Here is a 17009-nt window from a genome sequence, read left to right as displayed (position 1 = left end):
TCCCTCTGCGGGGCCACCAGCAGGCGGGGCGATGGGGGGGGGGCCCCCCGCTGGCACCCACCTTGGCTTGGCTGGAGGCCTGACGCCATCTGCTGGCTGATCATGCCCCCCGATTGCCACTGCTGCCGGTTGCCTCCTAACTGGGGGCAGCTCCTGCGTTGAGCGTCTGCCCCCTCATGGTCAGTGCGCATCATAGCAACCAGTCATTCCCCCGTTCAATCGATTTGCATATTAGGATTTTATTATATAGGAGGATATCTTTTAAAAAACCTAAAGATTCCAATTTGATTAAGACTTCAGCAAATCAGCAATATAACAAACTACCTCTTAGAATACTCCTATCACCACTCGCCTCCCCCCACCCCATAGTTATTTAAAATAATCTTACATGGAGTTCTAGTGACTTCAAACTCAGGTCAGCAAATGCATCTCCAAGTTGCCTTTGTGTATGTACCATCTGAAAAAGCTGGGTTGACAATGTCTGAGCAAGTCTTAGAATATTTTCATACTTTTTCTTGTTATCTCTTAATATATCAATCTGAGCTTCAAGTTCAAGGTCCACAGTTCTTGACCCACGGCCTAGCTTTTCAGAGATAATTTGTCGAGTGCACTAAAAGTGAAAAGATGCATTTTGTTTAGAAAGAAAAAAAGGAACAAAAGAAAAAAAATAATACAGCAATCCAAAGTAAAATGTTAGAGCATATGGCATATATCATTTTTGGCTTCACAAAAGGCAGACTAACAAACTGAAAACTGTCAGTGCCCTTTTACAAGTTCATTAGGACTCAGAAAGTAAATTTAAGCCAGTCAATGAAGGAAAAATACCACATGATCTCACTCATTTATGGATAATAAAGACCATTATACACTGATGAACAAAAATAGATACAGAGGCAGAGCAGCATCGGACAGACTGTCAAACTACAGCAGGAAGGCCGAGGAGGGCAGGAGCAGGGGGTGGGGGTGCCGGGGTGGTAAGAGATCAACCAAGGGACTTGTATGCATGCATATAAGCATAACCAATGGAAACAAGACACTGGGGGGTAGGGGAGGCCGAGGGAATGTCAAGGGGGGGGGGAAAAAAAGGAGACATATGTAATACTCTTTGTAATACTTTAAGCAATAAAACAAAATTTAAAAAAAAGAAAGTAAATTTACCAGACATGTCTAATAACTACTACTAATCAGAGGAAGTTCTTTTTTTAAAAAAAAAAAATATTTTTATTGATTTTTTGCAGAGAGAAAGGGAGAGGGATAGAGAGTTAGAAACATCGATGAGAGAGAAACATCGATCAGCTGCCTCCTGCACACCTCCTACTGGGGATGTGCCCACAACCAAGGTACATGCCCTTGACCGGAATCGAACCCAGATCCTTCAGTCCACAGGCCGACGCTCTATCCACTGAGCCAAACCGGTTAGGGCAATCAGAGGAAGTTTTAAGACTTATCTAGCTAATTCATATATTACCAGATAAGCTCTCTCACAAAATTGTATTTTAAGCTTAATGCACTTGGTAGCTTATTTAAAACAACTGATTAGCATTGATTTAAGAACAATACTGGACTATTAATAACTAAGGAATAATAATACCAAATTACACTCTCCTATTGGTTTCATATGACTTTCCTCCTTTTATCTTCCCCTTAAATCACTGTGTGTATGTGTGTAAGTAGGAGGAATGAAGGGAAGAAAGGGAAAAGAGAAAAGAAAAGGGGTTGGGACTGGGGGAATAGGAGGAAAAGAGAGAGGGGTGAGGGAGGAGAAGAAAGGAGATTAGAGATTTCTGAATTCTTTTACTTTTGCTCAAATAGAGTTAAATTATATTATTCCATTCTGCCTCAAAAATAATGATAAAAAATTTATACTTTTTAAAAATACCTAATTTCAGAGCATACTAAAATAAATTTTCTTGTATTTTTTGTTAGAAATAAAAAATTATAAGCAACTTCACTACTCAATAATACATTTTATGAATAACCTAAAGGGCATTAATATATTCCTCATCATTTTAAAGTGAAGAAAAAAGTTCTAAAAAGTAGTAAATAAGTACACTATTAACAATTTTTTAAATTGCAAATATGCTCTTTTATCATCTCTTTCAAAGTTTTGGTTAGAATTACTATTTGTTGTAAAATTAAAATAATGAGGGAAATAAAACATAAATTTCTTCTTCCTTCCTTTAATCCCACTAGATATTAGAGAACTACTATTGATAGGTAGTCTAGACCAGTGGTCGGCAAACTGCGGCTCGCGAGCCACATGCGGCTCTTTAGCCCCTTGAGTGTGGCTCTTCCACAAAATACCATGTGCGGGCACGCACGTACAGTGCGATTGAAACTTCATGGCCCACGTGCAGAAGTCGGTATTTTGTCAGTTTGCTGACCACTGGTCTAGACTCTCCTGTGTGCTGCAGCACACACTGCAAGAATGTTTAAAACATGCAATGCTTGACTGTTTATTTAGTCAAGGGCACTGACCTCTTTTCCCTTAGATTGTCAAATTTAAAAAAATGACAACAGCCAATACAACAATAGCCGTCTGTTGGGAATTAATCAAAATTATATCTTTTTTTTGTCAGATCAGCAAAAAATAAATTTTTTGGTGTGCCACAGAATTTTAGAAATTAGTTTTTGTGTGTCATGAGATGAAAAAGATTGAAAATCACTACTATAAAATATCAAAAAGAGGGAGGTGGAGACAAACATACCTATAGCAGTTCTACAGCTAAATATATTCCAAGGCAATATATTTCTATCTATCAATTAATAAGCATTTTAGTAGTGTTTCTTTTACCTTTTTCCTATTGACTTTTTAAACTACATTTATATAAAGATCAGTAATAAAACAAAATACTTCATTTTCCAATTGTAATTTCATTTTTAGATAGCATTATGCTCTCTTATGTGTTCATACAATTGCAAAATAATTTGAATAACACAAATATAAATTCCTAGAGCCAGTTAGGGTGGAAACATTAAAAAATTACAAACCTTGTAGGTGTTTAGACTCCATTTTCTAACAAGTTCTAACTTTTCCATTGCAGGATTTTTAATTTCATCTGCTAAAATAACTGGTCCACTTTTTGTCTGTGTTCTCTGGCCACCTGCATGATCATAAACACAACAGATAAAAACACAAACCAGGTAATGAAAGTAGGGAAAAAAAACAAAACACTGATGCTGTTCAAATTAAACTACTTATGCATTTAAAAAAATGAGAAGGTTCCCACAAACTGAAGGTCTACAACTTCCTGGGATCATTGAAGATAATTTCCTAACACTTAAATAATATTTCTATTAAACACAAATGCCATGTGGTTAGCTTGTCATCTTCTTTTAAAAAAAAAAAAAGCTGCAATCAACCTTCTTTTCTAAACAAGTGTGTTTTACTTAAGAAAAATACAATTTCCACAATTAATATTATAACCTAATGACCCTAAAAAAACTGTGTCAGTAAAAATTTGAAAGGCCACATACCCTCACACTGTGATCTCCTTTCACTGTACTATGTAAACCGAACAACAATAGAATGTTACTATAATTCTGGAGGATTTAAAAAATACAATTCAAATTTCAAACAATCATTAAAAATATCTTACCACCAGTATGAAAGGCTGGGTTAAAACAAGACCTACATTGTACCTCTTTTTCTTAAGAGACACCCCCTCCTCCATCAAAAAAAGCCATAATTACTAAAGGCAGGCTGATGCCCTGACATAAAAAACAACTCAACAACTATCTAATTTTTAACTGTAAAATATTTTTCAAAAAAGAAAATATTTAATAAACATTTATGATACTAATGACTTGGGATAAAAACTTTATAATAATTTTAGAAGAACAATAAAATAAGATAAAAGGCTATAACAAATGGTTTAAAAAATTAGTCAGCAAAAATTTTTCTCACTCCTATAGCCAGACCAGCTTTTACCACAGCTTTACCATAATCTAAAATAAAAAATGATTTATATAAAGTAAGACATTTAAGAATTTACCAAATTCTCATAGAAACAAAATACAAAATGTTAACATGACATATAAAAAGAAATATGGTGTTCAATTTTTTTCCTATTTTCATAGTCCAGAAATATTAAAGTGCAGAACAAATTTAGTGCAAAGAAATGGGTTTTTCCCAAGTATTTTTCATTGGGCAAAACTAGTAAATTACATAGTATTTTGTTATAGTCTGCAAACTATCTGTAAGCTGAGGCTGAAAATAGGAAGACACACGACCCATTCCAAACAATGAACAACCCAACTGTTGAAGACGCCTTTCTTGTTTAACTAGAAAACAGAGAGCAGAGCTGCAAAGTTGAAAGTTTAGGATCAAGTAAGTGAACCTACATTTCCCAGAACAAAGAAAGGATGATTTAAAAGGAATCAAAATTTACAATGTTTTTAAATCTTAAAGTGAATTAAATTTCAGGTATGAGATACAGTTAATAACTTTTAAAAGCCAGAAAGATATGTATGGCTAGAATGATCATCTCCCTTATTGCTAAGAAAGAAAGAGAAAGAAAAAGCAGCAGCCACCAAAAAAGTCAGAATAACACACACCTAAGAGTATTAAGCAAGTGATTATGAAACTGAGTGAATTAGTTTAGCTTCAGCAGTAGCAAGAAGTGCTTTATCCAATGAGTGCAGTGAATACCTGCGGGAACAATTAAATCACTTCCTTGTTGAGCCAGTTGACTAGCTGCAACCCTGCTAGGAGACATAACAGATGGCAATGGTGGTGCTGAGGGACCTGAAAAGGATAGACATTTAACTGTGAAAATCCTTTTCCTCCTCCACATATTGTACATTTTTAATATAGATTTACTAACATTGCCTTTAAAATATTCAAAAACTAGTATAAAAAACTGGAATTAATAGCCTGGCTGGTGTAGCTCGGTGGTTGAGCATTGACCCATGAACCAGGAGATCATGGTTTGATTCCCAGTCAGGGCACATGCCCAGGTTGTAGGCTTGATCCCCAGTAGGGGCATGCAGGAAGCAGCCAGTCGATGTCTCGCTATCCTTCTCCCTTCCTCTGTCTAAAGTAAATAAAAACATATTTAAAAAAAAACACACCTGGAATTAATATATTTGCTTTCTTGCAGGAATGAACTAAGTAATAAATGGATGTGAGCAGGTTGAGTTCCTGAATAAATTTTTCATTGAACTCTTAAGACCAAACAAGACACATAACTATCAGAAGAAACTTGGTAAGAGCATGTCTAAACAGAACTTTACCTAGACTCTGCTTTTTAAAAATAAATTACTAGAATGGAATTAAAGTCCCATAACTGAATGATTTAAAACTTAAGTAAATATTTTATTTATTTATTAAATCCTCACCCAAGGACATGCTGGGGTGGGGGCGGGGGGGAAGATACAGACAGACAGACATCGATGTGAGAGAGAAACATCAATTGGTTGCCTTCCATATGTGACCCAACCAAGGATCAAACCTGCAACATGGGTATGTACCCTGACCTGGAATCGAATCAGGAACCTTTTCAGTGCACGGGACAACACCCGACCAACTGAGCCACAATGCCCAGGGCAAGAAAATCCATTTTTTACACCTAAATATTTACATGGTTTTATTTTCTTTCACTCATGAGAAAAATAAAAAACACTTTTAAAAGGTTGTTAGGGGCAAGAGCATTACAAAGGATACAACTTTGTCCTTTATATTAAAAATAGACATATATATGTGATGTGTGCAAAAGAATTAACACAGCAAGTCTAATTGCTTATTCTTAAAAAGACTAGCTCATAAGATTGGCCTTTGGATGGTGTCTGGGAACTTAAATTTGGTTAAGATTCCAACCATTCCCAGAATGGTAAGACAGGCTCACTGTGCCTAAACTATTTACAAAATGTATCTATGCTAGACACCTGCTTTCCTTCTGGGAGCCTGGAATGTTGGTACATGCTAGGCAGAGGATCCTATGGAGCAATCTCCAGTAAAAATCCAGGGCACTGAGTCTCTAATGAGCTTCCCTGTTCAGTAACACGTGTGTCACAACTCTGCTGGGGAATTAAACACGGCCCATGTGACTGCAATGTGAGAAGACCCTCTCAAGCTTATGCCTACTTTCCTCAGGCTTCACCTCAGGCATCCTTTACCTTTGCTAACTGTGCTTGGTATTCTTTTGCTGAAATAATCATAACTCAAGGAGTCCCTTGAGTCCTCTTAGCAAATTACTAAATCTTATGGTGGTCTTGGAGATGTCCTATACAATGTGTATAGTTGGAAAAAATAAAAGTTTTATTTTCCTAATTGCTTTGATATAGGAAATATGTATTTATACAAATCAATATTGACTAATAGCTATACATTTTGTGCTTATAAGCTAAAATCATTTAAATCTGCATTTTGATATAATTTTTGAGTTTTTATTTCAGTAATTTAAAACCAATTCCTAAGAGAGCACAAAGGGGGATAAATCAGCGGTTCTCAACCTGTGGGTCGCGACCCCTTTGGGGGTCAAATGACCCTTTCACAGGGGTCGCCTAAGACCATCGGAAAACATATATAATTACATATTGTTTTTGTGATTAATCACTATGCTTTAATTATGTTCAATTTGTAACAATGAAAATACATGCTGCATATCAGATGTTTAATTACGATTCATAACAGTAGCAACATTACAGTTATGAAGTAGCAACAAAAATAATTTTATGGTTGGGGGTCACCACAACATGCGGAACTGTATTAAAGGGTCGCAGCATTAGGAAGGTTGAGAACCACTGGGATAAATGGTGATGGAAAAATAAAATAAAACAATTCCTATATAATAATCAGTGAAATCATGCAGATTGATCTATTTCTATGAAGACTACTACTAAAACAATTCCTAAATCATTAAATTGAAGAGAAAAAGGAATATGCTTATAATTGGTGTTTTATCATTGAATTAAAGGGCTCAATTCTTATGCTTTTTAATAAAGGTAGCATTTGATGACCTCCCATCCTCCACCCCAGCCATCTTTAAAAATACATGGGCTCTTACCTTGATATGCTCCTGCTTCAATAACCCCCTCTTTGGTACTGTCAAAGCCATGAGATGTAATTTGGGTTTCTGAGAGACCAAGTCCAGCTGGTAATGAATGCTTCAAATCCTTAGCAATGTTTGAATAAAAAAGAAAATCTTTGTGAAAATCTCATACCACATTAACAGTTTAGGATAATTGTGTTCTTTTAATCACATATTAAACTATTTTTCTCTCTAGTATGTAGTATTCCCTTTCGCTGTCACAGCATTCTTTAACGATGTATAACAGCAGCAAACTCAGCAAGATTTGCTATTAAGAGATACAAATTACTTTCAATATTCTAGAACTAAGTAGTAGGAAGGTATTAAAATTCAATTTTGAATTTTCTAATTTATTGATATATCAGGAAAATCATTTTAGAGAACAGAATTAAGATGACTAAAAAGGCCTATCTAATATTAAAAATTGACTGATGTGTAATATAATCATAATGAGCCTGGCTAATGATCAGTATAAACAAATCATCCACTTACAATATTAATTTTCAAGGTTAGCTCAGTAAACAGGGCTTCTCTGACTTCAAACAGTGTGAAAAAAAGAAAATTTCTTGCTCATTAAATTTACATTAAGCAAATTAGCCTATAATTGGAACTTAACCTAACAAATATAATATTCAAAATCAGCCTTATAGCAAAGAAGAAGAAGAAGAAGAAGAAGAAGAAGAAGAAGAAGAAGAAGAAGAAGAAGAAGAAGAAGAAGAAAAAGAAGAAGAAGAAGGAGAAGAAGAAGAGGAAAAAGAGAGAGAGAGAGAGCCAAGAGGCATAGATTTCTAATTAAGAGTCCTCTCTTTCCTTTGGCTAGAATATGAGGAATTATCTAATTTTCATAATCAGATTCTATTAATAGATCTTATTGGTTTTCCACAATAATGACAAGTTAGTGATGCACTAAAAAGGTAAATATATCTTTAAAATTCTTTCCTAATATTCTACCCCACTATATACAATGTACAGTTATACTTTGAAAACTCAGAACATTTTGAGTTTTCTAATTTGCAAATTCAAAACTTAACACATATAGTCTCTCATAACTAACAAGTGTTGAGAGGGTTTTTCTTGAGAAGCTTATTAATTTTGCCTGGGCAATTACTTGTTTGGTATGGTGGACCTAAATAACTAATGAGATCAATTCTCGTCTTAGGTGATTTATCAAACAGCATCTGACACAGGTGATGTTCTCTCCTTGTTACACTTGCATTCCCCAAATTCAGGGCACTCTTGATCTTCCTCTGATATGTTCTATTGTCTCCTTCACTTATTACTCCTCATCTCCCCAACCTCCAAATCCTAGAATTCCTGAGGGTTCAGTCTGAGGACTTTTTCTCCTATATTAATTTCTCTGGTGATCATATTGATTTTTCTGGCTTTGAACATCATCTATACATTGACAACTACAAATTTATGTGTCTTACTGGGCCTCTCTCTTTAACTCCAATATTCTAACCACATTTCCACTTGGATTTCAAATAGGCATCTCAAACTTATATGTCCCAAACTGACTGATTATACACTACCCCCCCCCCTCCGGAAAAAAAGAGAACAAAAGAAAATAACACCACCTATAGTTTTCACTCCTTTTAGTTTATGGCATCTCTTTTACCAAAAGCTTAGCCAAAAATCTTAGGACTTATCTTTGACTCGCCTTTTTATCTCATATCCACATCCAGACAATCATCAGATGCTATTAGATCTACTCTCAAAATATATCCAGGATTAAATCAACTCTCTCCACTTCCACTGATTCCACTCTAATATAAGCTAGTATAATATTTCACCTGGATTATTCCAAGAGCCTGCCAACTGGTCTGCCTGCTTCTGTCCATGACACATGGCTCTAACTTCACAAATCAACCAAAGGTATCCCCTATAAAAACGCTCTAACAGCCCCCAATCTCACTTGACTTAAAACCCAGATCATTAAATGTTCTCAAGGGATTACATGATTTGAGGTCATCTCCTACTAGCCTCTCAGGCTTGCAGCCACACTGTTTCTTCAAAAACAATAAACCTACCTCTATTTCAAGATCTTTGTACTGCTGTATTTTTCTTCCGGAATGCTCTTCTACCAGAAATCCATAGGACTTGCTTCTTTAGCCAGAGATGCTTTTCTCCAACAATGTATAAAATAGCAACTCCCATAAATTTCACACTGGAACTCCCTATTCTGTTTTATTTTTCTCATAGCAGTTATCACTAAGAAATATATTATGTGTATATTTATTTTTTCTCCCCTCACTATACTGTAAACTTCATGAGAGCAGGGAGGTTGCCTATTTTGTTTGTGCTATATATTTAGCACCTTAAATAGTGCCCAGGATTTAGTAGATGTTCAATAAATATTTGTTGAATAAATAAATGAATTTGTTGAGTGAACTAAAGGATTTATGACTCAACATCATTAGATTAAGAAGCTGCCATAGCAATAGATTTATTTTCAAATTTAATTTAACGAGTATTTGCTTACTCTTACTATATGTTAGACTTTCTGGGAAAAGAAAAAAAAAAGATATAGTTCTTGCCTGACTGGAGAGACAAGATATACAAACATTAACGTAAAAGTTGAACTTAGTACCAAAGTAAAGACAGTAAGTATCAGAGGACTTCAGAACAGGGACTAAGTCCATGAGAACTAACTAGAAGAGAAGGAAGTACTGCCTGAGCTCTGAAACACAAGGATTTATTTACAAACGGAACCAACATTTGATTAGTAGCACCTTCAGGACAGCCACTGCTTTGGACACTACAAACACAGCTGTATAGGAAACTAAAGTCTCTGCCCATATTACTCACATGGGGGGGGGGGGTGGAGGGAGGAGACTGATAGTAAACAAATACTTGTATAATAATATATTAGGTAATAAAAAGTTCTGGAAATAAGCAGGACTCAATAAGGTTTTGTGTGTGTGTGTGTGTGTGTGTGTGTTGTTGTTGTTTTTAAAGGCAGGATGATAGAGACCCAGAGTGATAGGCGGAGGGTACTACTTTAAGTGGGGCACTCTGGGAAGGTCTCTCTGAGGACGTAAAATGGGGGCAGAATGCTGGATAAAGAAGTGAGAGAGTGAGCCATGTGGCTATGTGGAGAAAGGACAATGACTTTAAGGTAACAATGATGTTCTATTTCTTAATTGAATGTTAGAAAAGTAGGTATTCACTGTACTCTGAATTCCCTTCATCGAAATATAATTCTCATGCCATAAAATTTATTTAGAGTTGTATAGCCATCACCACTAGTTTTAGAACATTTTCATCACTCCAAAAAGAAACTCTGCACCCAGTAGAAGCTACTTTCATTCCTACCTTTCCCCAGCCCCTGAGAACCACTAATCTCCTTTCTGTTTCTATGGGTTTGCTTATTCTGGACAGTCATATAAATGAAATCACATAGTATCTGTCTTCTAGCATACTGAGTTCAAGGTTCATTCATATTGCAGCATACAGGGTGGGGCAAAAGTAGGTCTACAGTTGTGAATATGTGAAAGACAGTGTTTATTCTTGTTTGATTATTTATTAATTATTGTATTATTTTCCATATGAACAACTGTAAACCTACATTTGACCCATCCTGTACATCAGCAGTTCATCTTTTTTTTAAAAATATTTATTTCATTGATATTTTTTCAGAGAGGAAGGGAGAGGGGGAGAGAGAGAGAAAAATCAATGAATAGAGGTAATCATTGGTCGGCTGCCTCCTGCACGTCCCCCACTGAGGATCAAGCCCGCCACCCGGGCATGTGCCCAATCGGGAACTGAACTGTGACCTCCTTGTATATAGGTCTGTACCCAACCACTGAGCCACACCAACTATGCAGCAGGTACTTTCTTTTTATGGTTGAATAATATTCCATTGTATGGGTATAGCACATTTTGTTTAACTATTCATCAACTGATGGATCATCATTTGGACTGTTTCCACTTTTTGACTATTACAAATAATGTTGCTGTACATGTTTAGTGTACATGTTTTTGGCTGAGTTATATGGCAATTCTATGTTTAACCTTTTGAGGAACTGTCTATCTTCCAAAATGGCTGCACCATTTTACATTCCCCAAAGCAATGTATGAGCATTCTAATTTCCCCACATCCTTATTATTATCTAACTTTTTCATTATAGCCATCCTACGAAGTAGCATCTCAGTGTAGTGTTGATTTGCATTTCCCTAATGACTAATGATGTTTAGCATCTTTTCATATGCTTATTGGTCATTTGTATATCTTCTTCGGGGAGATATCTATTCAAATCTTTGGCCCTAGTTTTAGTTGGGTCATTTATCATTTTACTTTGTAAGACACAAATCCTTTATCATATATGATTTATAAACATTATTTCTGTGGGTTGCCTTTCGCTTTTTTCTTCATGGTGTTCTTAGAATCCCAACAGTTTTACAAATTGATAAAGTCAAATGTATCTATTTTGTTGTTGTTGCTTGTGCTTTTGGTATCACATCTAAGAAACTAAAGTGCCTAAACAAGGTTGTTAAGATTCACATCTATATTTTTCTTCTAAGAGTTTGATAGTTTTAGCACTTACCATTTAAATCTTTGATCCATTTTGAGTTAAGAACTAAAACAACATACAAATGGCACAGAGGTCCAAAAAGTTGTATTTACTGTATTCTTGGAACTTACCTGAGAGAACAATACTTATTTGAATTATCTGCCCTATTACAAAAATGTATAAACTTCCAAAAAAGAGATATAAAAATAACAGTAGTTGGAAAGAGGGGAATTAGTAATTGGTTGAACAGTAAATACAATGGCTATCCCTGATCACCTGCGTTTTCAGTAAGTTACAGGGACACCTTCCATTTTTTCATACATGGCCTCCAGAAGAAACAACTTCTAGTTGTCTGAGGATATTACATCTCACCCAACAGTCTCCCAGGGTTCCTTTATTCAACAAACAAAAGTGCTTCCAGAAAAAAAACCCATGTCCTTTATATAAAACAGATGTAAAATCTGAAAAGCACTTAGGCCTCCCTGTGCCTAAACTGTTACTAACAGAAGGATTCCAACCAAAAGAGGAACAAATGGGTCCATTCACATTCTGAATAGAGTTACCATTTTGACAGTAGTCTGGCAGCTAAGTGAAACACAAAATAATATGTATTATGTGAGAGGAATAGATGACTTGTGACATTACAGTATTTTATAAGCTTGTTGACTGGTTTTTTTTTTGATAAAATATATATTCTCTAAGCAATATAATTTAACCTCATACTTCACAAGAACTTAAAATGTGTCTTTATATTAGCCTTCCCATTTTCTAAAAAAAAGTATCTCAGTTATAAGGCTGTGCCTAGCTTAGTAACATTTTAAGTATCTGCTACTGTATTCACTCCTATAGTTTCCGGAGTACATTTGAGAGACAATGAGCCCATTCATAACCCACAACATAAAATCCCTTATTTGCATTTTTATGTCACTGACATTCAACTCAAAGTTTAAGACTTTGCAAAGCTGTGCTTAATTATTGTACAATAAAGTGGAATAAACCTGAAGTTAACTTTCTATTCAAGCTATGAGGATAGTGCTACAGTATTTAATAGTTTTTAAAAATGAATTTTCAAATAATTAAGCTAAAATAAAATAACATGCTTTGGGCAATAAAAATATTTTAATTTTTTAAAAATCCTTTTCAAAAGATACAAAATAACACTTGTAATAACATCTTCCATAAAACTGTAAGGGGTGCTCATTTCAAACTAAAATAATTTGCCTCCGTTTTGCATATTTTAACTGAGGTAAGACAAGAATGAGATTAAAAATGTAAGTTTAGAACTTATAATTTAGTAGGTAATCTGCTTTTGAACTAAATTTAGTACAAGACCAACACATAAAGAACACAAAATGTTCAGCAAATTTGCTTTAAAATATACATCCTTAAGAAGGTACACAACACTACAAGAGGTAAGCAGAATTACAGATTTATTAATTACTTGGGGTGAGGAGAAATCTTGAATAAAGGAGTGACTCTCAAAACATATACTGTAACTACCAACAATCTGTAAGGATTCTCAAAGTATTCTATAAATTACAGAACTCTCTTCTCCCTTAGTTTTTTTACACTATATTCTCCCAGTTTTCCTCCTATCTACATCTTTAAAAATGGCTTGGTGCTCTTTAATGGTTCTAGTTTCTCTACCAGAGAAAAGTCCTAAGTCTTGCTTCCCTTCCTCCCTTGGTGTCCAAACTATCTATTTAATTGTCTCCCTTGTTTCTAGACGTGTCACTCCTGAAATTCACTCTTCAAAACTGTAGGCCAAGACAACTTCTACAAAGCAAATCAGACTGAGACACTTCCATTTTTATGTCATTTAGGGCTACTCTCCATTTACCTTTTAGATAAAAGTCCATACTCCTCAACATAGTTTTAAGGTTTTTCAGGATCTGGTCCCTGCTTGCCTCTCTGCCTGCCTCATTTCTTACACATCTGCCCCCACATTCTCCACTTGAACAATAGTGAATTTTTAATGTTATGGTCTTACACCTTTTTCAGGGCTTTAGAGTTGCCTCTAAAGGGGGAACATCTTCACTCTCTTCATCTAGCTAGCTCATCCTTCAGATTCAGCTTGGATAGCAATTCCTCAGGTGATCTTTCCATATTCCTCCTCCTACCAGTTCCCAGACCATGATATACCCGGCCTAGCATATCACTTCACATGGTAAAATTAATTTGTCTACATCCTCTTTCCCTGTTGGCTGTACACTCACTAAGACCAACCAAGGTTGCATATCAACCTTGTTTCCCTTTATTATTTCTAACATCTAGCAGATATAATACTAATACTTCATTTACTAAGTAATTTTCTCAATTTAAACATCCTATCTCATTCTTCAAAATGGGTAAAACCTTCCAAAGCATTTACATAATATAACTGTTAAAGAAAAAAATTAAAAACTATGTTAAATGTTCTGTGAATTTTGATAATTTAAAATTTCCCTCTGCTGTTTTAATGGTTAGCTGCTTACACATATCTGCCAGAAGCAAAGCTATTATTCAAATAGACCTCCACATCCCCAATTCTACTGTAAACGAACTGCAACACCCTTAACCTCCTCATAGTGTTCTGAACCCTTTGCATGTTTTTGGGCACACTTTCAGGGAATGATTCTATATGTTCAGTTTGCAATTCCTTCCAAACTGATTATAAGGTGTCTATACTGAATTTTCATAGCTCATCAAAAACACAGTCTACTAATGGCATGGTATATAGTTTGTTGCTTATTTTTTTAAATACAAATTATAAAATATTTAAAACAAAATAAAGTCAAGTGCATGAGCCTGCCTACCTATGTTGATGCAGAATGACTGGTTGTAGTAATAACAATCTGTAAAAGTGTATGATTTCCACCCCCTCCGTATACTTACAGAAAACCTAAAGTTGGTAGTTTGATTCAGGTTTGGTAATTTGTGAACAAAGAGCCAACAAAAATTGAGGGCAGATAAAAGATATGCTAGACTAATACAGTACAACCCAACCTACACTTTCGTCTCATATTTCATTAACCTCTTCATCTCTAATGTCTCTCACCTTTCAGGCCCTATCTACTTAGTCAACTGGAACTCCCACGGCCACTCTTTGGACCATGTCATCAGTCATGAAGCAACACCACTGGAATCTTAAGTCTAATGCTGCTGAATTCATTCAAAGACTATCACTGGGAAAATTTGTATGTATCTACATTCAAAAAATTCCTGCTAGAGATAAAAAACTTACTCATGACAGCATTTGTATATAAATAAAGGCACAAACTATGGATTATAATGAAGATAGATAAGACTTCAGCCTTTCATTAAAAAGTATATTTATTCACAATTTTTAACAGCTATCCCAATCCAGAATTAATTTAATAGATGTGTATATAACAACACATTTTAAAACTTATTTTTGGTAAAAGTAGTAAGAATATATTTTATACTTGAAAAGTAAATATTTAAAATGAATCTAGGTTTGCATGGTTTAAACAATGAAAACATTTGCAAACCATCTGCCATACCTCTTAAAGGGTCCAAGATACACATTTGGTAAAAACTATATATTATGAAGACATACTCATTACCTGCTATTCAAACTCTAGGGTAAGATGACTGAAGTAGAAAACATGTTAAAATTTAAGTCCTTATACTGGAATTAATTCCTTTATCGAGCAACTACTGTTAACCAGAACAGTGTTGTGTGCTACACACTGTCTCTGCCCTAAAGGTGATTCCAATCTCTTGGGAAAAGTAGTGAGACTTGGGGATCTCAAAGGTACTCCCACTTAACTAATATCCTGTGATTTAACTCAAAACTTGCAGACAAGGAGTTTTTAAGACCCAGGGAACCTAAGGATCCAAAGATAGGGTTTAGGGGGGTGCTAAACTCCCTAAAATTGAATATAAAACTTGGTATCCTATGTATATGAAAATTTTTTCTGGAGGAAAAAGTCCATAGGTGAAAAAACCTAAATTGTGGATTTTAGTTTTGGGCCAAACACAAGAAACGTTTCCTTTTAGCTATACCTATTAAGGTAATTTCTCTAAATCTGCCAAATATAACTTAATTTACAAGAAATTTTACCATATGAAGCTAATATTTGCTTCTTCTCTTTATTTCATGCCACAAATTGCACATTTCTAATCTAATATTGTGACCAGCAGTATAACAATAAATTATAATACGCAGTTACAAGTCAAAAAGTAGTTTGTACTCTTAGAGACGAACTTTTCTAATCTCCAAAAAATACAAATTACCTTTTATTAAAAAGCAAAAATATTTTTGCTCCAAATAAACTGCGATAATATTAAGATCATTATCCTATGCCTCTCATCTTAATAAAAGAGTAATAAACCTCAAAACATTAACAGATGTTAAAGTGCTGCCAGAGAATCCCTATGACAGGTTCATACATTAAAATCTCTATGTGAATGTGAAGACTCTAACCAGAGCCTCTCTTAGATCAGACTAAAAAGGGAAATCAAATGAAAAATGAAAGATGAGACAAAAAAACATCTGTAATTTCACTGCCTGTGCCACAGTGACACCAACAGGCCAGCTAAGTTATGACAACTTAATAAACGCAGTCTTCATTTTATACAAGACTGTATTTTTTAAAGTGCATTATGCAGTATCCATTAAATAAAAGCCATTATACAATTTTAGACAGCAAATATGTATAAAAGGAAGATGTATATAAGTAAAATACCGCAGAAAAGTGGTCATGATCCAGTTTTACATGAGATCTTTCTTAGCCCATAAAATATAGTCTACTGGTAATAAATACACTTTAACATTTTCATAAACTTTTATTAAAATAGAAATGTGGATGAGATTAAATGCAATTTCCCTTTTATCGATCAGAAAATACTAAAGGGAAAGTGCGCCAAAATGTAGGTAAATACAGGGTGGGGCACAAGTTGGTTTACAGTTTTGAGTATGCAAAACAGAGCTTATTCAATATATATATTGATTGATTTCAGAAAGGAAGGGAGAGGGAGAGACAGAAACATCTGTCTCTGATCAGAGAGAATCACTGATCAGCTGCCTCCTGCACGAGCCCTACCGGGAATCGCATCATGACCTCCTGATTTACTCAACCACTGAGCCATAGTGGCCGGGCCAGAGTTTATTCTTATACTAGAGGCCCGGTGCACAAAAATTTGTGCACTCGGGGGGCCGGGGGAGGGGGGTCCCCCAGCCCGGCCTGTGCCCTCTCGCAGTCTGGGACCCCTCGGGAGATAACGACCTGCTGGCTTAGGCCTGCTCCCGGGTGGCAGAGGGCAGGCCCAATCCCTAAGTGCAGCCCCTGGTCAGGCTCAGAGCAGGGCCGATTGGGGAGTTGGGGCGCCGCCCCGTCATGCACAGAGCAGGGCGGATCGGGAGGTTGCAATGCCACCCTCAGTCACGCTCAGGGTAGGGCCGATTGGGGGGTTGGGGCACCGCCCCCTGTCACACACAGAGCAGGGCCCGTGGAGGGGG

At 35.6% G+C, this 17009-nt stretch overlaps 1 protein-coding gene across 6 annotated transcripts in view; it reads right to left on the bottom strand.

Moving 5' to 3' along the window:
- The window catches only part of ARFIP1 (ADP-ribosylation factor interacting protein 1), a 107057-nt gene that overhangs the window by 57804 nt on the left and 32244 nt on the right, over positions 1–17009 (bottom strand). For 4 of the 6 annotated variants that reach the window (XM_005871418.2, XM_005871420.2, XM_014543897.1 and 1 more), the window contains 4 exons: positions 7008–7116; positions 4652–4747; positions 2992–3104; positions 389–610 (listed from right to left, as the gene is read on the bottom strand). In XM_005871418.2, coding sequence (XP_005871480.1) covers positions 389–610; positions 2992–3104; positions 4652–4747; positions 7008–7116 — 540 coding nt within the window. The remainder of the gene's footprint in view (positions 1–388; positions 611–2991; positions 3105–4651; positions 4748–7007; positions 7117–17009) is intronic. The other 2 variants (XM_005871421.2, XM_005871422.2) reach the window with 2 other exon arrangements.

Source organism: Myotis brandtii, unplaced genomic scaffold (genome assembly GCF_000412655.1).
Source record: "Myotis brandtii unplaced genomic scaffold, ASM41265v1 scaffold34, whole genome shotgun sequence".
Lineage (NCBI taxonomy): Eukaryota > Metazoa > Chordata > Mammalia > Chiroptera > Vespertilionidae > Myotis > Myotis brandtii.
This window is presented reverse-complemented; position numbering and strand designations above follow the sequence as displayed.